General features: G+C 44.2%; 1 protein-coding gene across 1 annotated transcript in view; it reads right to left on the bottom strand.

Moving 5' to 3' along the window:
• syt1a (synaptotagmin Ia) overlaps positions 1 to 25,139 on the bottom strand; it is a 63,103-nt gene that overhangs the window by 18,010 nt on the left and 19,954 nt on the right. Inside the window, exons 3-4 of the mRNA XM_053414799.1 lie at positions 9,587 to 9,784; positions 2,009 to 2,169 (exon numbers count right to left, since the gene is read on the bottom strand). Of these exons, the coding sequence (XP_053270774.1) occupies positions 2,009 to 2,169; positions 9,587 to 9,755 (330 nt within the window). The 5' untranslated portion in view covers positions 9,756 to 9,784. The remainder of the gene's footprint in view (positions 1 to 2,008; positions 2,170 to 9,586; positions 9,785 to 25,139) is intronic.

The raw sequence follows: 25,139 nt of genomic DNA, 5'->3' as shown, positions 1-25,139 counted from the left end.
CCAACATGCGATTGAAGAGGCAAAGAGGTCAATCAATCAAGGTCAATCATTCAGCTTCAAACGTTGCCTTCCAAGACGTCTCTGTTAGGCATGCAGAGCATTCCCAGTCGGTCAAACCAGTGCTCTCGTGTGGTTCCCCATTCCCAGGTGTGGCCACGCCCTCAAACATAACAGTCGCATTGTCATCATGACCCCTGAGAGCCGTAAGGTTAACCCCCCCCCCCCCCCCAAACGCCAATGGTAGCTAGAAGCAATCATGCCAGCAGTGGGAGGGTAGGTGTTGGGTTGTAATGTACATCCGGGGGGGGGGGGGGATCTGCTCCTATTAGTCTGTCAAGTTGCTCATGTGAAAGCAAAAGGCTGATCGACACTGATTGGTTTAAAAAAAAAATTCCCGCTGAGCCACTGGATCTCCGCCTTCTGCAAACAATTTTCAAATTGAGTGTTTTTGTTGTTTTCACATTTAGAGAGAAAAGGGAAAAGTGGAGCAAGTAAAATGATCGAGGTGAGAAGGGCCTTGTTTACACTACAGCGGAAATTATTAAATTCAATCAGAAATAAAGTCTGTTTTGCTAACGTTAGCTAGCTAGACTTAGCTGGCAGCACAGAAGAAATAGCCCTGAAGACTTTAAAATATAAATTGAAAATATCCGCTTGAGTGTAGACAGGGCAAATTGTATTTTATAAATGATTTGTTTTATGAATATCTGCTGCAGAATCTGACAGATGATTCACTTGCGGAGCCTCTTCATCATTGTACGTTTGCCCACTTGTTAGAAATGTTTAATTTAATATTCAAAAGGCCGGAGACTTCAGCTTGGCACAAGAATCAGTGTGGCTCAACCTTGTCAATGCGCACCCAGTGTTTCCTTCATACATATATATGTGCATATGCAGGTTGTACACACATATATAGAGTAGATATACATGTACTGTGTGCATAGTTACATATATTTGGTTCTACAGGAGTAAGTTGTTGTCAAGAGGCTATAAGAAAACGTCAGAGCAGCAGGCTTAAGAAGATCCAACAGCAATTGGGAACCTACCGCCAGTGACCATCCCGAAAGGTCATCAGACACAACACAGATAAGGAGGACATAGAAGGAAGAAACACAAATTAAAACAACCACACACAGGAGTTAACACAACCAGAGTCTGGGGCACACCAGGAGAAATGACCGCTCTGCCTCGGGCGGCGGCAAATTCACCGATGTCGGAGATTAAACGAGAAATAAACGAGTTTCAATGAAGTCTCAATTTAAGTTTTATCTTCTACAATAACTAAGTAAAAAAAGATATAAAAACATTTTCTATTATTCTGATCCACCTACGATCTCTCGGATGTAATGACGCTGCTGAAGTGTCAGTGTTTCATGTGTTGCTGCTGAAACGGTTCGATGAATTCCCCCCCCCCCCTGTTGTTTATGGTCTGCTGATGTCATTTCTCTGGGTGGATACCACTTCATTACACGTTACTCACTCTCTTCAACAAGTGAGCGGGTCCTCATTTGAGACCGAAAAACAAAACACTCACAGGAACCCAAAAAAAAGTAGGAGATAAAAAAAAAAAGGAGGGAGAGAGAGACTGAAACGCTCTCTTCACTCTGAAGCCATTTAAATGTCTTCCGTTAAGTCTCCTGTAATTAGACTGGATTTGTTTTTAATTCAATCAAATGATGAAGTATAATGATTCCTTTTTGCAATAATAACTAACAAAATACATACAGTCAAGAGTCAGCCATAATAAGATAAAAAAATCTAATCTGACAGGGAAACCGATTAAATTAATTGAAAATATAAACAATTTAATCTGACATAAAAACACTAAACAGTGTGACGTATATTTAAGACACTTCTGATCAGATAAATTTAAGATTTTAGCAGAACTTCATGAATCAGGATTCAACAGTAAAAAAGGATTAAACTAAGTTAAATTAGCGAGTACTGGGACGGCTCTTTTCTCCGGCTCTAAGCAGCAGTAGTTGAAAGTTGTTACCTCGGTGGGGACTCCGTCCTTCACGTCCATCATGTTGATGGCGTTCTTGCCCTTGTCTTTGCCCTTCTTTTTGTTCTTCTTCTTGAATATCCATTTTTTGCAGATGCAGCAGCAGCACGCCAGCACCAGGATGATCGCCACGAAGGCGATGGAGACGATGGCCCATGACGGCACTGGGGAGAAAAGGAAAGAAGGTTGGATGAGACCTCTGAGAGAGAAAAGCACTGCTGTGAGAGGAGGAGTAGATTTCAGAGAAACGGGCCAGAGCAGTATTTGAGCCAGAGTTGCACAAAAGCAGTGATTATAGCAACTGACAGGTGAGATAAAAGCCGGGAGAGGTGTGCAGGCAGAGCTGGCACGCCGGACGAGCACCGGAGCCAGAGCCCGGCTCCATCGAGAAGTGGCAGACGTAACGATCAGTGCTAACTGGTCCGACAAGACCCGACTGAACGGCTCCAGCCAATTCAGTGGAAGTAACAGATGTTGGCATTTTCCACTTGCCATTTAAAACAAAAGACGCTCGGTCGGCCGACACCTTCACGGGGAAATCATCATCGGCAGCGAGAAACAAATGGGTTCAGTGAAGTTTGACGTATTGTGTTCACACACTCTGAAATCACCTTTAAAGAAAAAGCTTGGACATATTTTGTGTTGGACTTAAAAGCTTTAAGTTTTACTCTGAAAAAGACGATTTTGCATTTAGTAGTTTAGAAATGTTCCTTTAGAAATATGAAATCAATGCTTTGGAAGAAGAGGTACCTTTGTGTTTATGATTAAAACGTCCTATTAGAGGTGGAATCAGCAGAGGAGAGAGAGTTGCTGTGTGTTTCCCTTGCACCATATGTTGCTGCTCCAGTGCTTGGATCTGACTGGATACACTGGACAACTGGTATTTAAATGTCTCACCGGCAGACTGGCTCTAACAGCCACCTGCAAACACCGCGACACGTTCCTTAACCACAGCCGGCAGTCGGCTAATAATCCCCGTGGAAGCACACAGGTACAGTCTACACAACACACACACACACACAAGCACAGACACGCACACAAAGCAACAATGGAGGAATAAGTGGGTTGTTTTTCTAACTACTTAAGAGACGGCAAAAAGTCCAGACGGGCTGAAAATACTGAAAAACTTCAAAACAGACGTTATAATCAATGCTTCTTTTTCTAACACAGCAGATGGAAAACATCTCAGCCAACGGGTCATAAATGCAACAAACAAAAACCAATAACATAAAACAGGTCAAACTTTCTCCTTTTGAAGACTTTATCTGTGAAAAAAAGAGAAAAACTCCATCACAACAACATTTAACAGTCCCGTCTTTCCGAGGCTCCTTCGCCAAGGTCCAAGAGGAGGGAGAGAGAGGAGGAAAAATCAATGGTGTGTTGACTCGATCAATAAGCACTGTCCTCTGAGGAGAAACAGTGAGTGATGCTCTGAAATAACTTTAGGATCTACAGCTTTGGCCTCGGGGCGGTGGAGGTAATGGAGGTGACTCTGGATGAGCCACGGAAAAAAACAAGGAGCCGGAGCTGGAGGTGATTTTAACTTTTGACATAAAAAACAGACTGAATTCCCATTGAGAAGTTATAAAGTTTGAAAACACTTTATTGTTTCAGTATATAATCATTGATTTGTTTCATTTTTTTTACATTTTTCACCACTGACTATATGGTACTACTGGTTATAATATGTTTCTGCTGGGTAGAAAGAGCAGATACATTTATCCTCTGTGTCTGGATCACAGAGACACGAGGTCTGCCCCCATCAGTTCGTTTAAAGACCTTGGACCTGGGACCAAACCAGAGTAATTGAGCGGGACATAGGAAACATAGTGAAGGAGACAGGTTCTTATTTCAAGCTGACAAACCACAGGGATAAGTATCACCTCCCTGGAGGATCCGATTTTAAATTGAGGCTCAGGAATTCAAAAAAACAAAGAGACAGTAAAGTTTGATGACCTCAAAATGCTGATGCGGCTCTCCTGTCATTCATCAATGCTCAGAAACACCCCCGACGGAATGTGGCTACAGTAGAAGTCAAGGCATGAACCCGAGCCCCTTATCTTATTCATCAAGTGCACGTCTTCCAAGTGAAAGGCACTCGTGTGTTCCTTAATTAACGGAACCTGAGTCCCAGAAAGCAATAAGAGCGTCCCCCTAATTAACTACATTGTGTGAGTGTCTTTTCTCCTGAGAGAAATAGAGCGAGGAAGTGAAAAGAAAGAGCGAGAGGCAGCGCCGGCCGCTCCGCTCTTCAACTCCCAGCACTTATCTCCCGTTCCGCCATGTGACACGGCATGGTGAATGGAGTTTCTCTTAATGGAGGGGGGGGGGGGGGGGATGTAATTCACGTCTGCTGTTCCTCAAGGCTCAAATCACTTTTCAAGCCGAAACCAGAGAGCAAACCAACGAGAAACCTTCCATCAGTACGAGTGACATTCTGTGGACGGCTGATAGGACCGTCTTCAGTTCTGCAGCTTAATGCTTCACACTGGGTTTTTCTTCTACTGAGGGTTCTGGAGGAAAAATATACTTTACTGGGTGAGAAATAATATTTCTCTAGGATCCTGGACGGATCAGAGAGAATAAAACTGAATCACTCCAGAGTTTCACAGACACAGAAAAGCATCTTGTTCTGGTTCCTAATTCTATCGATTCTGACCATTAATTCCAGTTCATTCAATTTTTATTCCAATATGGGTTACTGGAAAAATAACAGAACATTCATAACATAAAAAATTGACCTGCTTGCTGTTGTATTTTGTACTTTTATAAAATCTACTGATGTAAGTTGTGTTCAAGAAAAATATGAAACAAAAGGGACAGAAAAAAGCAAAGTCCATCAGTGCTGAATTATTCCTAATTGCATGAACACAGAGAGTGAGTTCAAGTTGAAGCCGATTAACTCAAACAGGTCTTGATTACAAAAATCAGTCTTTCCTGGTAATGTGCACAATTAGTGACACAAAGAGTTGTCCCCAGTTTTCAGTTTTCAACCCAACAGGATCCCTCACATTTCTGGCATGGGGAGTGGACGTCAGCGTAATTGAAATCAAAATAAACTTTTGCTCAACTAACTTTAAACGATAGATCCATATTTACTGCAGCAAGCGGGAGTGGAAGTTTCATTCTCTGCTAAAAAAGCTGGAATCTGATGTTTGTCTCTGATGCTCCACGCTGCCGGGTTCAGATTCTCAGAAAGGAGCTGATCAGATATCAGTTTGGAGCCGAGAGGTGAAAGAGAAACAACCTCAGCATCAAGTCAAAAAGTCCAAATTCATTAGCTGACATTTTGTGTCCTTTCAACAAAACAGTTTTTATCACACAGATATCCAGTGAGATTAAAAAAAGTACAATGCATGTGTGTGAGTCACTCTCACACACATGTGGAGCTGTTTTCCACCTTCACACAAATTGTATCTAACATTTGTGTAGATTAAGTCTGGTTTTCATTGCTTTTACTAAAACAACATTACAAAAATACATATTTCCTGACGTTCTATATCCAGTGAAAAGTACTGAACTCTAATCTGTTCTGTAACTATCCTGTTCACTTTACAATAGAGACCAATGAACCGGAACAGAGCCGGATGGATGCATTTGAACGTGTTGTGTTTTATGTGTGTGTGTGTGTTAGTGTTTGTGTGTAATAGTGCATCTGGGTTGTATCCCCTTCCAGCAGCCCACACTAATCCAATGTGACAGGACTCTGTTGGTGAATTAACCTTGACATTATATCTTGTTATGCCTATGAGAGCAACACTGTGTCTGTGCCCTTTCAGCCCCGCGGCTCGTCTAAACACACAATATGGTGCAGGGGGCTTTTTCCAACTATGTGTGACAAGGATTTGTCGTAAAGTTATCGAGAGCTAATGACAGTGAGTTTCTCTTTTTTACACCGAATGGGATTGAGCTTCAAAACGTCACGTGACACATACAGGAATCAGCTTTGCCTGTGTCTGCCTCCTTAATGTTTCTATCTCTTGTGTTTGTGTGTTGGCTGAAGCTTCCTGCTCCCATTTATCTGCCATTCCACATGTGCGGCAAATCCAATCAACACAACAAGATCCTGCGGCATTACCACGGCTCATCCATCAGCAACCGGCCCCATCTCCAGCAGCCCCACTGCAGCTCGGGCCGAGCACCAATACACTGCTTGTTTGCCTCCATCTCCACAGTTATCACGTACGTGTGGTATTTTCTTTTCTCTATATTCGATAAAATGCAGCTCCATTAAAGCAACGCATTTGCAGGAAGCCTTCGAGTTGGAAGTGGTGAGACATTAACGGTGCAGGAAATGGATTCACAACAATGGATGTGGATAAATGCCCGAGATAGAGAAGCAGTGATTTTCCTTTCTGAGGAGAAGTGAAGCAGTTAAACCCAAATCAGATGTTTCTTAACCGGCTGTTTGCATTTTGATGGAAAAGAAAACCAACAACCAGGTGGTCTTACTCCCAGATTGTTCTGCTTTTTAGAAACCTAACCATATTACCTTGTGCAAAGACATATTAAAGACGTCTTTTCCAGCTTTTTAAAAATGTTAAAGAGTGCATTTGGTTGCTTAATGCGTAAAAACATCTGATTTAAAAAAGAAGAGAAAAACAAGAGAGCCTTATTTATTCCTCTGAAATGTCACTGGCTTGTGTTATTTTGAGTAACGGCTGTCGGAGCCAGAAGTCATGGATCAAACAGCCTCAGTGCTCAGAGGTTAATTGTTATTGGGAAGCAAAGCCTCTGGTGTTTAGAAAACTTACTTAGAAATTCAATACACTGGTTTCCTCGAAGGCAAAGGAGAAGCAACAGTGTGGTTTAGTGCGATTACACCGCGTGTGTCTGTGTGTGTGTCTTTGTGTACGTGTCTGTGTGTGTGTGTGTGTGTGTGCTTATATTTCTGTGATATATTTAATTATTCACAAATTGGCTTCATTTGGTGTCGACGTAGAAAACTCCAAGTCTCCCTCCTTTTAAACAAATCCCTTTATTATTATGGTGTAGTATGGAACCACTTTATTCAGGGGGGGTCCAGAACGTCTGCGTTTAGCCACACAAAATATAATCTGTGGTGCCGTGCATGTTACGGTTGAGTTTTGGTTTAACTTGACCATGCCATGATAATAAAGGTTTTTTACTTGTTTAGAAAGAGGACGATCTGGAGTCTTCTTTGATTTTCTTTAGTATTTTTATCTGGGCAGTGAAGAGGATTTCAGATTTATTATTTGAGGATTTGCTTCTTCTTGAGTTTCGATCAAAACAAGCAATTTGAAGACGTGACCTCGAGCTCTGGGAACTTCTGATGGATATTTTCCTCTTTACACTTTTCTGACTTTTCATAAACCGACTCAAAGAGAAATACTCAACGGAATAATTACGTTTGGCTTCAGCCCGACAGAGATTTAAATAAGATCTCGAGGTCGTGACCTGTTCAAAATAAACCTCTCTGAACAAATTTCCCTTGACACGTGTTTAGAATATCTAAAGTATGAAAGGGACACATTCGATCTGGTTCTTCTCACGCTGAAGGGATTCACCCACACATGTGGCAGAGGCGATAAACCCGGCTCCGAGATGAATCCTGCAGATCTTAACACACAGAAACTCAGAAACAGGTTTGGCCGACGTGACGGCTCCATGCTGACAGCCTCAAACATCAAACTGGGTTATGAAGCCTGAAAGAAAAACCTCCTAACAGCGTCAGAGTCTGTGACTGTGCAACTTCTCCTCTATTCCCTTATTTCCTATTACCTGCTACCTGACTTTGTCCAGACGGTATCGATATTCCACAGAGTAAACAAGGCGACGAGCATTCATCATCAGCTTAGCAGCAGAGGGGAGTAGACACACTGCTTCTGATTGAAGGGGCCCAGGTTGAGAAAACAGTAATTCAGGGACTCTGAATAATGGACAGGCTTTTTTTTTTTTTTATCTCACAGAACTTTCCTGCCCGTGGAACACAAGAAGAAGAGCAATCTAGTTCTCCAGATTACGATGTCATGACTTTGGGAGCGATAATGAATCGTCTGCTCTGGCCCTGAAGATTGTGTTGTCAGGCTTTGGGCGGGAAGCGGCGGGAATAGCGATACGTCTCAATGACAGACATTCAATGTGAAGCTGGGGGGGGGGGGGGCGTCAAACTCAGAGGCGCCGTACCATCACAACAGTGAAAAGAGGAGATCCTGTTTGTTTATCCAAGGCACGACTTCAGGATGGAGATGCATTGCTGTTTTTCATCGAGTCCACATGGACATGAGGTGCACGAGGTACCGCCGCAAGCTGTATGAATAAGAAATAGGGCTTTTATTTTGGTAAATATGTTGCCTGGTGGAGATAAATCTTCCCCTGTGGAAGACAGAGTTTCTCTTCTTACTTCCTCCCTGTGATATTAGATCTCTGGGAAGCGGGAATATGACGAGTGCTGTCATTCGCTAAGGAAATAGGACGTCTCTCTTCCACAGGAGCCATTTCCTGTTGCAAGAATTACTTCCACATGAGCCTGTGGATATTTCTATATTTAGATTTCAGCTGAATGCAAAAAAAAACTCTTTGGATCTGCAGGCAGTGCTTTATCCTGCACGACACAGCCGCAGCCATAGAATGAAATTCTCATGTGGATGTGGAAGGATTCGGTGGTAAAAAGGCAGAACATGTTGCATTAACCAGAACAGAGGAGACAAATCTGACTAAAAGCATAAGTGAGATGGAAAAACAGGAAACACTAAAAGCTGCCGCGCAAATTATATTCTGCCGAAAGCACTCGAATTATTGTCGCCAGATGTTTGTTTTCCTCGTCGAGTGTTTTCATTACTTCTCTCACAAGATGATTTATTGAGAAATTTCCATCTCAGTCATTAAATACTTGAATTTGTTTTTTTATACTGCTTTGACTCAGAAGCCACAAAAACAAAAAAGCTGGGATCAGTCATTAGTCTCCTCGGTTTTACAGGAAGTCTTTGTCAAAAGCTCACGACTGACACACGCAGGTTTTCTTGGTGCGTCACAGAGAAAAGTTCACTGACAAGCAGAGTTGAATCATTTGTTTCAGTCACGGCTCCACCAGGAACACGATGAATCCACTGAATAGCCTCTGACGGATTCATCAGACGGAGAATAAGTGTCGATGTTTCCTTATTTTCTTGTAAAAAATTAAATCTACCAAAATTGAAACATCTTGTGATGGATTAAAAGTTTTCTGGGCTTGAAACCAACCAAAACAACTTTATTAATTGTTCTGCCGGTGACGTCCAGCAGGTGTTTGTCTGACTCTAAGCAGGATTACTTGAAACTACTGGAGAACCCATTAAATTTTGGTGCAGGTCCAGGCGGATGGAGAAATGCTTCTTCCCCCTCTTTGCTTAACATGGCGAGATATGTGCTCGCCTGGAGCTCTTCTAATTAAGTTTTGGGATTTATGAAATGCTCGGTCATCAAAATGTTGGCAAAGCAACGGTGAAAAATGTCTGTCACATTTCCCAGAACCTCAAATCTTAGTTTTGTCCAACACACAGTCTTAAACTCAAAGATGGACACAGAACTAGTACAGACGTTGTTGTCTCACTGGCTGAGGAGAAGGTAAAACACACTTACAGGGGATTTTGTTCAGCTCGTTCATGAACTTGTCCTTCAGCTTGGAGAAGGCCTCGTCCTTCTCGCCGGGGCCGGCCATGTCCGTGGTGTTGGAGCCGGCCGTGGAGGAGGAGGCGGTGGTGGCCATGGGCGCCGCCGCCGCCAGCGCTTCCCTTCGACTCTCATTCATGGTGAAGATGCTGGGCGGCCAGGCAGATGCTGCACGAGAGGAGAAAAGAGGAAGAGGAGACTGTTGTTTTTTTTTAACTTCCTGTCACAGATGCATGTCAGCGGCGCCTCATCATATGACCGAGTTGATGCCGAGCTCGGAGCAGCTGCCGGCTCAGCCTGAGTAAACATCAGCTGGGGTCCACAATGAATTGGCCAGTGCACCGAATTCAGAACAAAGCTACTCACTCATGCTTAAGCTCCAGATTAACATCACAGAGCCCGGCTAAAAAATATTATTCATCACTCCGGTACAACACGGGCAGTAAATCTCTGTGACCGGTTTAATTGAATCTGTGCTCACACAAGTCGACGCAAAGAACAGTAAATAAGAGCAGATTACAAGAGGACTCTTATCACGCGGAGCTCCTTACACACAGCAGGTGTGCGGACTTTACCATCTCTTGTGTTAACATGGTGTGTACGTGTGTACTTGTGTGTACGCACTCACATGATCTCACATGAGAAGTGTAATGTTCTGTACATCGCAGCAGCCTCAGTCGCTGTGGGAGGTCGGTTCCACATGAAGCTCCCACTTTATTTCAATGCTGCCTCGGGAGAACAATATATTACTATGACACTAAAGACCTCATGGATTTATGGGATTATAAGCACCAAGATATAAACTCCATGCACGTGGCATCAACATGCTCTGAATCACAATTTCAACAAACTAACTATTGATTTAACGCCAGATAAATCAACTCTGAATTAAAAACACTCATCTCAGTTTTACTACAACTTATCGACAAACGTTGCTGAATATAAATAAAAATAATATGATTTCTATGTTCTATAATTTATTTTAAAAGCAGTAACCGCATTGTGTTTTCATTTATCATACAGAACTGACAGTTTATGTACACGTCCTACCATCTTGACATGATGGGGGGGGGGGGCAGTGCTGTGACAATCCTGGCGCAGAGAGGAACTCTTTATTGTCCACTCTCCCTGTGCAGGTTGTAATTTGCTTCAGTCACCATAGGGATACAAGAGGATAATGGCACACTGTGGTTGTAGAGCTTTTTTTTCCACCCATGCACAATGAAGGTAGTTGGCCTAATTCTCCTCTATTGTACGAACCAACTCATATTTTCCCATTGATTGTGTTGTTTCATGAAGGGGCCGGGTGCCGGGGCTGATAGAAACACTGTTAAAGGTTCGTATGTAATTGAAAAAAAATCTAAACCTAACCCTGAGAATGGCCTCCGATAATATTCTTCACTGAACCTCAAAGGGATGAGAAGAAAATGGGGATGGTGGCAATTGGTTTGAATATAATCTTTAAAAAACACAAAAGCCAGGAGCTTCGGAAGAGATGAGTTCCGATTCACGTTTCCTCGAATGCATCGAATTCAAGTTTGCAAGTGCAGTGAGGCGGCGCAGGAAGAAAAGAACCTGCTTCACCAACGCATGATGGAAGGAATCCGATCGACTGCTTCTCTCCGGCAGTTAGCGAGGAGTAACTGCTGGGGAGCGGCGTCTTCGGGGGGGCAAAGGGAACATGATTTTTTCCATTCTCCGTGCTCTTTGAGATTTCCCCAGCTGATGGGGTAATTCAATCTTCCAGCCACAACACTGTTTGTCTGAAATAACTCACCACTGCTGCCGCTGAGACTCACACCACAACCTGGGATTTATAAACACAAACACAAACTGACCCTTCTAAAGAGGCTGGTTTCCATTTCGTTTATATCTATCTGGTTTATCTAAAGTTTAGTCAGGATTTGAGGTTTAGATTAAATCTGCGTTACAAGAGGAAACAATCTAAAATGCTCTGATGCTACATTCAAATCATACTGAATAATATAGGAAATGCAATAAGTGATTAATTGACCTGGACCCACTGCTTTATTTTCTATGTATGGATACAAATATCATCAAAGAGGAGGCAGGAAATATCACTTTTTAATCTGACAGCACATGGGAGCAGCTTCTGATTCAGCACCACGGACAGCGACCGTTTCGAACACTATGTATAAAGAACGATATATAAAGTCATATTTTCACTCAGGGGTGAAATAAATCCCCACTCCAAAAAGGGATGGATGTTTCCACACCTGAAACATCTTAATACTGTGTCGTACAGACTTCACACTACACGTCAGGATATGATGTACAACACAAATCGCACAGTACAGACCAGAGGAGTACAGAGCATCAAAGAACCAGAGGCTGTCACATTATTATAAGTCATATACAAACAGCGCCTGGAGAGGCAGGCAGGGAGACTCAGATAGAAAAACTAATCCCCCAAACACATTGAGTGCATCCTCAGTCAGGAGCAGCAACACAACAACATGAGCTGTAGTGATTCTACTGAACATCCACACAACTTGGAAGCATTCATAGTTTTCTCTCCTGGTTTCTATGAGGGAAGCTCTTATGAAAGAAACTGGTTCAATTACTGCAGGTTCCCAATTATAAGAAAAAACAAGGTTTTGTAAACAGAAGATCACACAGACTGAGGAGGAGAAAGCTTTAATTAGAAAGAAGACGATGACCTTTCCTTCCAGCGGTGTAGAGCAGTGTTGTAAAAACAAATTTGATGATCTGCGTTGAATCTAAAATGAGCATTTGCAATTTCATGTTTAATCTTATTTTCTATTTCATTATCGTCGAGGAGGATGTTTTAAAACCAGATCCCACATTTCACTAACAACGTTTTCGACGTCAGCTACAGGTGCATGTTGAGGTAGTGCAGGTGTGTCAGTGCTGTCCTATCGGGTTTGTATGTGGATGTCAGTTGTGCAGGCAAACAGCTGATTGGTTGTAAGAAACCAGGTCCCCCCCCCCCCCCCCCCCCCCCCCGGTCCAGTGCAGAGGTAGTGTCAGTGTGTGTGTGTGAGACAACAAGGTGCTTTAAAAGCTTCTCTTTAGTGTCGTGAGATTTGAAAGGCTCTTCCACCGAACTCAGCTGGTAGTGCTGAGCCAAGAGCTGAGCCACTCGTACAGGTTGGTCAGGCTGCTTCTTGAATGAAGGGTGAGATGAAGGGTGGGTGGGTGGGTGGGGGGGGGGAGCTGGAGTGCCCAGAGGAAAACCAACCAAACACAAGGGGGAGAACACGGGACCTTTTTGAACCCAAAAAAACATCTAGCTGCGACGCCCTCGGCCAATCAACCTTCTTCTCTTCCTGAGGTTTGACCCTGAATATCGACCAGAAAGTGGTTTTTGCAGAACAGATATAAAAAGGTCAGCACGTCTACAAATGTTCTCTTTCCTTCTCCCGGCCACTTTGATCTTTGACCAAATTCTGGATACTCGTGCCAAATTGACAGAATTTGTCTGGAGGCGTTCCTGAGATAAAAAAGCAACAAACGTTCAAACTAGCGTTCAGACGGACGACCTGAAGGCCAAGAGGCCGTGTCACCGGATAGAACTGAGGCAAAAGAGACAAATACAGCTGCTGCCAGGAGACAGAAACTATCTTTTGACTGTAAAGATAGAGTATCTGTGTTTGAGCAGCCTCTGATGCTGCAGATCATTTCCTCTGTTTTACGACCTGAGCGTGAGTGATGCTGCTGCTGACAGTAGCTAGGTAACAATGCCGGGTGATAATAATGCTTCATTGTCTGCACCTTGAAAACTGCACTGTATTAATAACTGTTCTGTTGTGTTGTTGTACATGTGATGCACTAGTTGTATCATTGAGTCCAGGGAGGGTCAATGCAAACTTGCTATATTCACTAAAACAGTTTTTATTGATGAGCTAAACCCAGTTTTTAAAGTCTTGTGTTGACGTTGACCTCAAATAGAAGAAGCTGTGACTGTGTCTTGACTGAGTTTATATCTCTGCCCTCTTCAGCTGTGGATTTAACACTTGACCTAGAACATCTGTAACAACATCTTAGTCTGACACAAACACATCATGTGGCTGTAGACTAGAGAATTCTTCTGTAGAGAGAAATCCAACTGCACCTTGGGTTGAGAAACTAAACCGACAATCAAAGCAAGAAAAGTCAGTGAGTCATTGAGTAATTCAACTTTGGGTAAAACGTGTCCGTGAACCTTCTGCCGCTCTGAACAAAGCAGCCATCGTCCACCTTGGCCCTCTCCCCCCCCCCCCCCCCCTCGATTGCAAAGGACGCCCACGCACGTCCATGTTCGCTCAGCCTCCCGTCGGTTTCCCTTTGAGACGCTGCGAGGTCAGTGCGGAGGCTGAGCCATTGAGAGGCACGCTTGGCAGTGACAGAGATACTTCAACACAGCCGAGGACTTGGAGCACAATGATGCTCTGCAGAGTGCATGTGGGAGGCTTCTTCTATAGAAGAAGAATTGATCGTGCCTTTCGCTCAATATTTCAGAGTGACCTTATGTCGGTTGCGAGGGACAGAAATGCACACGTGATGCTTCACCACGGGCGAGTAAACATATAGGAGGGTGATTTAGAGAAGGCTGTAATTACACCGATAGCGGAAACAGATTTTTATGTAAATGAAACTATTCCAGTGAATCAGAGGCCTTTCAAAGATGTGGAATGAGACGTGCTTCCGGATTAAACGATTTTCCAGGCTTTGATATCAAACGGTTTCCCCGTCAGTTTGTGTAAAGGCGCTTGCTTCTCAAACTCTGCGTAAAATGTCAAATGAAAGAAGAGCAAATACGAGCAGAGTGTGTGGAACCCCCCCCCCCCCCCCCCCCCTGTGGAGTCTGTTGTGCCTCTCGCATCAGGCCTCACGTCACTTGCAAAAAAAAATAATAATTGAGCTCCTCTTTGCACCTTAATGACAACTCGCCCGTTCAGGCTTGAGTTGAAGACTTCCATATCGTCTCCCTTGTCTTTGCCACGCTTCACTTAAAGTCCCCGTCTCCACTCGGATGTGGAGCGCTCCTATTTATGTTTATGGAAAAACCTGAAAGCCGTGTTGACCTTTTTTTCCCATTACGGCGGCTGTCATCGCCGTGTAATCACACTGTGTATCCACTGAGACGCAAAGTTAATATCTGTCCTGTCACCGCTTTCCACACACTTAAATAATGTTGTGTTTGGACAAAATGGCTTTTCTCTTTACAGTCGACGCTGCAGCTCGTTCATTCCACTCCACTGATCCAGCATCTTGTAACCTCTGGGTGATACAAGCAACTAAAGAGATAAATGCAAATCTGGTGGAAAAAACTATTGACTATTAAAAACTACCAACTTTCCCAGTGTCATTCCCACCTCCACCCTTTTTTTCCCCAAGTTGTTCTTTTCTCGCTCCAGCCATCTCTTCGGAGGTGTGCCGCTCAGGTGTAAAACCCCAACCCAATTACAGGGCTGCCAGATGGCCCGGCAGGTCCCCAACCACCGTGGTGATACTGGCACACAGCTCCCTCATATCACCTCTATCTTCCTCTAGCTGGGTCAGCTCCCTTGCTCTCTCTACCTCCCTCTGTCCTTCCGGCCATCTCCTCCATCACCCTTTCATGTTTGGTTTTATTCCGGGGGTTATTTCCACGAGTGGAATCTTGCTTCTCCAAAGCATCACCGTTTCTAAAGACTGAATAAAAACAGATATTGGAGGCTAAAGCTTAGAGAAAGAAGAAGTCCTTTCCCCCTTCACATTTGGACAGCGTGTCGGTATCGTGCGGTTTGCTCTGCTCCCCACCGGCTCCAGTTTTGGCGACCTCCCCCTCTCGCTGTGCGCCTGGTGTCATGTCTCCCGCCGTTTGAGGAAGTGGCGAAGCTGCCAAAAATCTGCCCAGCCCGGGAGGAGTACTGTCCATTTTGTCAACTAATTCAATACAACCCACAGACCATAGCAGAGCGCAGAGAGGAGAGCAAGACGCCCCAGACAGCCTTCTGCCAGAATCACCGCCCTCTCCTCGTTTCATTGGGTTTCACGACTTAATCATCCGGAAGATTATCAATCAAACCCATTTTTTATCATCTGCTTCTTATTATTTTCTAGCCTCAAGCTTTTTAATATTAAGATCACATAAAAACATGGGTTATAAAAAAACATTTCCTGTAATTACAGATAAAGAGCACATTCCCACAACAAGGCCCAGCAGCCGCCTTTAAATCCAATCAAGCTGCACCAAACAACACAAACACATTAATTTCATTTCCCTGCATATGTTTTTATATGTTTCATCAAGATCCCTGAATTATTTACAGAGAAACATCTTGCATCTGCTCTGTTTGTTCGGATCTGGGCGAAAATGATAGACTTCTGACCCGTCCATCCATTACCTAAACAGGATGATGGAGCTGGAGTAAAAACCAGCAGATACTGGGAGAGAGGCAGGTTAGACCCTGGATAGTACAGCACTGATATACGTCATATTTAATTGTCTAAGACTACAAAAGTGGAGTCTCTATTTAAATGTCTTTCAAATTGCTGTAATTTAGAGACGGGGAGAAATTCAAAGATTACTCTTGAGCTTTTGCCATTTGAGACGGGAGGAATAAATGTTTTGTCAAAGTCAATCAAATGCAGCAGGAGAAACAGAACCGCTGCAACAGAGCTGGGATCAATGGTTTCGGATCAATGAGGAACTTCCTCTTTGATTAAACAAGCAAACCAAACGCAGACTCTGATCCCGAGTCCTCAACAAACACACGACACCCAGATTCAGTGGCTCTGAGTCCCTTCATATCAATTAAATGTTAATAAAGGGAGATTATGTAACTGTCTCTATCATGTGTAACTGATAAGTTGATTATAGGTTTGAATTATAGAACACAGGGACTCTCAGTGTTTAAATCCTCAAGAAGAGAGTTAGTGTTTGCTCCACAGATCTGGAAAAAGTAATAATCAAAACGAGTGTCCTTGGTTTGATTATTGTTTGTTCCAGAGGGAGCTCGCTAACACTCTAATTACATTAAAGTATGCAGAGGAGAAGCCTCCAAACAAATGAAAGCTTGCATAATAGAGAGCCGCATCCAACAATGGAGTCCATTAAATCAAACTGGGGACATATTCAGAAGTTTTAACCAGTTCCATGGTTTATAGAGCATTTCATTATCTGACTATAATTAGATTTTTTTTATTGAATGAATTATCAGTAGGACATGTAGCAGAAGGTCTGGCCTGTGCTGCTGTTGGGCCTTAAATGGGTTTGCGCTCTACTGGGTGCCATTCTACTTTAATAAATATTGAAATTGGAATATTCATCATTTTCATTTTCATTTTCGCTCCCTTTAGAAAACAAACAATACAAGATAAACTGTTTTTTTTCCAACCTGCTCTGAGGACTTTAACCGAAGCTTAAGCAAAGAGCTGTCTTGCTTTGTGCATTTAAATGAAGCTAATGAGTCGGAAGGGTCATTCTAGTAGAAAAAAAATAACAACTCATGCGTGAAGCCTCAACCTGAACTCCAGCTCTGACCGTGTTCCCTCTTTCTCTCTCTCTGCTTCCAGTCTTCAGCCAAACAGCAGCAAACCCAGAGGAACTCAGCGGCAGGAACACGAGTCAGATATCAAAAAACGAATTCAGCCCAATAAACCGACACCAGCTCCGACAGCTCCTCTGCAGAACACTGTTGCACCGACGTGTGCCGGCACCGAGCCCTCACCGCGCGGCTAAACTTCGGCAAAGTGGACGAGTTAGTGAAGTGGCACGTTAATTACAGGCTGTCAGTCAAGTGTCCGCCGCCATCTGCCACGCACTCATTTGCTAGAGGACAGTATTTCCAGACTGCCGGTCACACACATCCACACACACACACACACACACACGAGGGGGAGGACGTATATATTAAGTCACGTAAAAAGGATTGTGAAGCCGGCCTGCAGTGAGCGGAGATCAGAGGAGGCACCGGTAGGCCCCCGTGGCCACTTCTCCTTGTCCAGTGCAGCCTCTTTACTCACCTGAAGCCAATCTCAGGGGGTAATGGAAGTGGGAAAAAGTTATTAACCCCGCTTTGCAGCAAGGGCAGGACAGCTCCATTAAGCCAGTGCACAAAGATTCCCCCATTTTCAATTACTGCTCGCACGCACTGAGCAAAGTTAGAAAAAAGCAGCCCTGTTGTCTGGCAGAGAGATGGACCCGGGGACCCCAGACCCCCGGCAGCTCTGACACACACCCCCAGGACTGTCTGTGAATATCTTGATTCTATTCTTATGACAAACACTGCAAGGAGGCTGAAAAATGGGGGCTGCCAGGCAGGAGCTAAATGAGGGGGTGGGAGGGAGGGAGCAGAATAAAGTGTTGTGGAACCCAGTGTGGTCTAAAGAGGCTGATTGGCAGCTGGGAGAGAGGGTTTCAAAAGAACCCAAGATACACACGTCCTGTCCAGAAAAGCTCTCAGTCCAACAGCTCTGCCTCAATCATATGATTCAGCTTAAAAACAACAATAACCCTAATATCATACAAAAAATGATGTACAATACATTTTACAAAATCCCCCAAAATATCTAGATAGTAGTTATCACCCATTCGAATGGATACCTGATCCAAGTCCAATGTGACCCACTGGGATCTTACTGGGAATATAATTTCCCTAATATTCTTTTTCTGAAGTTTGGTGGAAAGAAAAGGTACGGGCCAAGAAAGAATCTATAAAGTTTCGGGGAGGATCCGGATACTTTATCACCTGATAATAAATTATGAATCTTGAAGAAAATATTCAGGCACATTTAGAGAACTAATATGTATGAAATTTGGAGCAGCTTAATTGAATTAGAGGCAACTTTTGGGCCTAGGCCGAGGTTTGAGTTCTACTGAGTGATATGTTGCATGACTCCACAGGAATCAAACCTTACACACACAAAGGGTCTCAGTATTTAAAGAGGATCAATCCATGCTGGACAAACAAGGGTGAGGAAACCAAGCCAGCAGCTTTGAAGAGGATTTCTCAAACTGGTTATTACTGGAGCATTTATTAAGTTTGGCCATCAAAGGTCCATTACTCACAAATTACTCACACATGAACAGCTGGGGGATCTGTACCGGTCCGATGTTGCTCTGCCTCCGCTTCTATTAGACAAACAAAAGATCTCCAGCACCAGCGCTGGCTAGATGACCTTCTCTGCCTCCTCTCACGTTGGACAGAAACAGTTTGAAGGAGCTGGAGAGAAAGAACCCACCTCCCACATTTAGCAACCTTTAGCCCGTGGTTGCGTGCCTGGTTGGATGCGAGGCTGCAGGGGACAGCGGGGAGGTGGTTGAGGGCCGGGGAGTCGTGTCTGTTGGAATCAGTCTGATGTAGGCGGCGAGGCCAGGGGCCAGGGGCCGTGGTGAGACTACTGGTAGGTGAGTCATACAGATAAATGAGGGGGGGGGGGGCTGTTTGCTCAACCGCCGCCTGCCTCCGGGTTCACCTGACAGGGACAATCTCCCCAACGACCACTGGCTGCCTGACAGGGCTCCGAGACAGGAGGAGGAGAGAGTGACAGGGTTTTAATGGTCAAGGAGCCGGACTGACCCTTGGACAAAGGTCAATCGATTCAGTCCAGGAGGTTAACTGGGTTCACTCTGTTGAAGGAAACAGGGACTGTGCTGATCCTGGTCCAAGGGTCCTTGATCTGCCTGTTCTAATTGTGGTCTGTTGCGTTGGAGTCAGAGATGATGTTATTTCGTGGCCTTCAAGGCTGAGTCATAGATTCTCAGAGGATTGGCCGACACTTTTAGAGCCGTAGTTTCTGTGTAGAAATAATATCTCCAGACTGAAAACAAATATTTGTATGGACCATCTGGTGTTAAGAGATATGTAGGTCATCGTCATACATGTCCAGTGGACATTAAACTGTGCTCACAGAATAACCAACAAGCTGAAAAGTCCTCTTTATAGCTTTAGGAGCTTTTAACTTTTACGGAAATAGAGAACATAGCAAGGTTTGAGAGCAATTAGCGAATTTATAACATGTACTGTTCCCAAAGGCCCAAAATTAACATTTGCGCTTATAAATATTTCTCTCTCTACAAAAACATTACTGGACCTCGATTCAAACACCCTGCAGGTTTGTTTAGAAAAATGAGCAACGGCCAAAACAAACCAATTTGATTCTAATTGTAAAATAAGGCACGTTCATGCTTGTTCTCGTTTTATTCTGAAGACACATTCTCCTCTTTTTCAACACTTTACATCTGTGGTATACACACATATATGTTTCATCTCAGAGAGAGAAACTGTATGAAACTCATGTCCTGTAGCTTTGATTTCTCTTTTTTGATTCCACCATCTAGCTTCTCTTTCTCTTCTCCCCGCCCACTCCTTCATTCCTCCCTCTATAGCACCGGCCTCTCGCCGGGCTCGGCCACAGATAACAGAACACACATGGATTATCAAGGCAAATAATCAGCGATATTGCATGCTGGGACTTTGCAAAGAGGCGGCTCCTCGTTCCAGAATACCAAGAGATGGTTACAGTAGATGTTTGGATATCTGAGAGAGCTCGATTTCTATTAACTCTAGAATTGGAAAAAGAAGCTTGTGTCTTGTTTGTTGTTGCTCTGGTTGCAGATGACAACGCAGATGGAGCCACTGCACTTCCTCATAGGTCTTCTCTTGTTAATCATTCTCTATCACTCCCATGTCAAAAAGACACGTCCCCGAAGCTGCTCATGTCCTTCTGGAACAGACGGCGCTTCAAGTGCTCTTTCCAGACACTTGGCAGCTGACCTTTTCATTCTGTTGAGAGTGCGGGGTGTGTGAGCTTTACTGATGATGTGGCCTCGCATCGGCTCAGACAAGGAACAGTTTAAGCTACTGACGCAGAGATGAACATCCACTGTGTCACCTGATTTGTGATTCAAAAGAGAATTGTGTTGCCTCCACCGACGACTCGTGTGAAGTCATCGAGACGTTTGACCACTGGAGAGATTTTGTTATCTTTGTTCTAAATTTTATTCTCTACAGGCAGACATGAGATATCCTGTGAGGCCACGTTGACCTTTGACCCAAATCTATTCAGCTCATCTGAGCGTCTAAGAGAACATTTGTGTTCTGTGCGGTAACACAACCTTGAACTTTTGATCTTCAAACATCTTTGAGTCCTTCAGCAGACATTAGCATCGGAGTTAAGGAGATTCCCTCGAGGCGTCCTTGCCGATATCGTGTTCACGAGATCGGGGTCGTGCGGACGAATGGATAAACAGACAACCTGAGAACCTAATGCCTCTGGCCACTTGCTATCACTTGTTCAGAGGCATAAGAACTAGATGCACGCTGCCTTATCTGATTCACTACTTGACAATGACGGCTGACTTTCTGCTTCTCCGGGAGTTTTTGCTGAGGGTGTTGAATTAATTCAGGTGAGGTGTATTTTAGGTCCGAGTGAGTCAGAGCAAATCTCTTTCTAAGACACACACACAGACAGACACACACACAGCCGACAGGTTTGCGAGCCCTATAAAGGTGTCATAATGTGAGAGTGTGATAAGAAGGTGACAAACTTCGGAAATCACAGTTCAAGTGTCAGCTGTTTGAAGTGGACATGAATAGAACGTGGCAGCACGACGAAGGAGATCCAGATGATTAGCATGATTAGGACACGACACTTCAAATGTTAAAGCACTGACTTGACTCTTCCTTTTTAATTCCTGTTTCGTTTGATGGTTTTTTTTGTTCCTTTTGTCCTTGTCTGTCCATTAGAGAGCTCCAGCCCCCCCCCCCCCCTCCCCCCCACTGGGCCTCCTTTCATACGCCCACAGCCGCTCATAACATTTCCACCCACACGCTTTGTTGGAAAAAAAACGCTCGCCAATGTCCAACAATCGTCTCAAAAGTATAATTTGGCTTTTTTTATTTGTTTTTTATTCCAAGAGCACAAAGTAAACAATGACATCCAAAGAAGCAGAGGGATATCAGACACGGGGAATTGAACCTTCTCAAGAAGACGTGAAGTAAACGCAGCTATCGTTTTCCATGGTGTTTGTTATTGAAGTAGAAAGAGCTGTCAGATCGGATCCCAGTGGCACTATCATTTAACACAACAGCCTCCCTAAATCATACTCCGCGGTGCCAGGGTGGCTCGGAGAGTGAGGCTGAACTCATTGAGCGCGGTGGCAGCTTGACAGATAACATTGTGAGGGTGACACTGAAATAAACAGGCATTGTGACCAACAATCTTTTCGGCTTATCGTTTGCCATCAGGCGCCGGTGACACCGCATTAGCATGAGTTTTGATTTCCTCATTTGGGAGAAGCTCTCTCATTTGCAAGCTTCACCGTTATCGCCGCGACCCCAGGTTGTGAAAACGCTCCGGTGCTGCCGAGAGACCGAGCTGGAGGAAAGAGAAAAGAGGGAAGAGACAGATGTGTCTGGAATACATATATTTCTTTCTGATGCTGGGATCTATCTCATCTTCATAGCTCAGATGAGGCTCTACCACAGGTGTTATTGGATTTTTTAGCAACAGAAATCTACATAGGGCGATTCACTTGACAGGCGAACTGGATGCCATCAAAGATATTTCGGTTCCTGTGAGCATCAAGTCTGTAGATTAGGATCAGAGGCAGCCACATCAAGACAGGCCATGCAATTGGGTTGAAATTGCTCTTGAATAAAACAGTCTGCAGCCGTAACAGTGTGATACAGAGACGGAGCCTTGAGATGGAGGTTTGAAGGCACACGGGGGGGGAAACGGTACAACATGCTTGCGGCCTCTTTGCTTATAGACATGTCCCCTGCTCTCGAACCCGGTATTTGTTTCTGCTTCCTCTAAGGAGACAGGAGACGACTTTGAATGATGCTCTCCTAGATGGAACCGATGATTATCTACAGAACAGGAGCAGGAGCAGATTTAAACCTGTGTCTGCTGCAAAGACGTTTGACCCAGGAGTGAATGACGATTGTTTCCATTCCCATTGCAGACTAAATCCAGATGTTACTGGGTGTCTCTACAGGTGGAAAAAGGGGCTTAAGGGACTTTAAGTGTAGCTTTTAATCAATTATTAGATGTATTGCCTGATCCTTTGCAACACTTGCATGCAAAAGGCTTTACTGGAAGCTTTCAAGTGCATTTCCTCTCATCATTATCCCGGCTGAACACTGGAACCTCTTCATCCCACCAACTTCCTGGTCTCGAGTCAGAATCACAATGCTCCCATTCCAATAGTTCTTCAATTAATTCAGATAAATCACAGAGTCTAATATGAATGGTTTCTTTTTGGCTTCCAGGTTTTAGTTTCTCCCTCTTGAACAAAGTCGAGAGTTTCTGGCTCCATCGGCTCAGTTACACAACACTTGAGATTATTTCAGCTTTCAGAAAGTGAACTCAGATCTGCGCACTTCACTGAGAATCGCATCTGACACACCACCCTGTCACAGCAGATCAGATCCGGACCCAGACCCCCCTGCATGCACATCCAGCTTCACATCACATCCTAATTCCAAGTGGGCTTCATATAAACCTCTCTGTCATGGCTCCTCATGAGTCACTGAGCCTCCTGACTTCTCCCATCCTCCCACATTCAGAGGAGCTGCTCCTCCATCGCCCTCCTCTTTTCCTTTTCAACCTGATCAACGAGTGTGAATATTCCTAATGGACTCAAATGAGACGTTTGCTCATTCACATGCGACACAAAAGCATTTCGCAGACGACTCTGACTCGAGCTACGAGATGAGGAACAGATGCTGCAAACACTCGAGCCTTTTGTCCACGTCTTTATTTCCAGCACCATCATTAGAGCTGTAGAGTGTAACTGGATTTTAACAAAGGAGGCAATGAGTATAAGATTTTTTTATGCCACCTGCAAAAAGAACGAGGTTTTATACGGTGAATGTTCATCTGCAGGTGTAGAAGTTATTGAAGTAATATCCCTTTATGTGGATTCTCTTCTCGACTTATGCTGCTTCCAGATATGTATTGAACTATCGGCATTTTCCTGGATTGTTTAGGGACAATCTCCTGCTGTTGTTCTTCAGAGCAAGTCCCCAGATGACGATGTTTACAACAACGTATTTCCTGTTGATCCGAGTCTGATTAAACAGTTTGCTGACTGGGCGGTTTGGCTGGAGAGCAGGGAAACGCTGGAGGAACTGGTTTTACTTCACATTACACGGAAGCGACACTGTACTTGTACCGAGGCTGAAGGGAGGCCCAGGAAATGGCTCGGTCACTAAAACCGGCCTCTGAGAGCAACTAGGAGCCCAATTAATTTCTTCTCATGGAGGAGTGCATGTCAGGTCTCGCCAGCAGAATTCATTTTTGACATCTGTCCCCAGAAAGAACCTGTAATGACGCGTTTCATGTCCCCTCCTCTCCTCTGAAAGCCGAGCGGCTCAGCTGGAAAAACATCCACAACATCCCAAAGAAAAACTCTCTTGAGTCTGTGAATCCACACGTGTCAGTGCTTGTTTATTTCCCAGCATAATGAAATTCATAATACGTCTGTTAGAAGCAAATGAAGCGTGAGAAGAAGCCGTCAACTGTCTTTAGCTGTTTACCACGCTGTCGGCTTCGTGTGGATTTTTCTAAATGTCTCACTAGAAACCGAGATAGTCGGAAATTTTCATTTGCTTTATTATTAACTAAGCGTGAGCCCCGTTTGTTAATTTAAAAGATGAATCGTGACAATGCGAGGCAGGAAGGGACTGCTGTGGTGATTCTTATCTCTGGGTCAACAGCAGGAGATTTGAGAGGTGGAGCTGGATTGGAGGGACGTTCTCCTTCTGAGACGTCTCAGCGGAGCGCCAGGTTGGCACGAGCCGAACGCCAGTCAGCCTCCACTTGGGCACCGGTGAAAGGATTGTGTCATTCGACCGCGGCCCAATCCGATCCGACAGAGAAGAGGCCGGCGGAGCGGCGTCACGCAGAGCCAAGCTCCTGAGCCCAGCGGAGGTCAAAGCACACAGAAGCAAGCTGTCCAAATCCCCACTGCTGTTCCCCATCTGACAGGACTCGAGGCTGCAGAGCTGCTGAGGAGCTGGACCTCTTCAATCCTCTCGTACACACAGAGCACGAATAACAAGAACATCTATTTTATCTCCCTCCCAACACACACGAGTTCACTGGAGCAAACAGCCTGCATTTAAATTAGTCATTTAATAAAGACAGCAGGATGTTCTTAATAACTACAGTCGATTCCATTATCCCCAGTGGAGTTTAATGTCATCTAATGTTACCTGCTTGTTTTATGACGAACACTGGGAGGAGGGAATCACTGATGAGGCAAACTTCATTCAGGGAAAAGCATTACAAAATGACTGCAACTGTTTTGAATGTCATTACCTTCGCCGAGGTTTGATGATTTCACCCACGTCTGCAGGATCACAGAAAAAAAATACTCGACGGGTTTCCAGGAAAACTTCGAGGACGTGTAAGTCAAGAAATAAATTCACTTTCTTAATGGTATAGTTTGTTATTTAGGGGACAAATAACTATGAGTGTGTGCTACTTGTTGCAGCTTAAGACTGTTGGCTCTACCGAGTGCCATTCTAGTTTATCTCATGCTAATCAGGGTCTAACCCTCAGC

This window comes from Pleuronectes platessa, chromosome 22 (assembly GCF_947347685.1).
Source record: "Pleuronectes platessa chromosome 22, fPlePla1.1, whole genome shotgun sequence".
NCBI classification, from domain to species: Eukaryota; Metazoa; Chordata; class Actinopteri; order Pleuronectiformes; family Pleuronectidae; genus Pleuronectes; species Pleuronectes platessa.
This window is presented reverse-complemented; position numbering and strand designations above follow the sequence as displayed.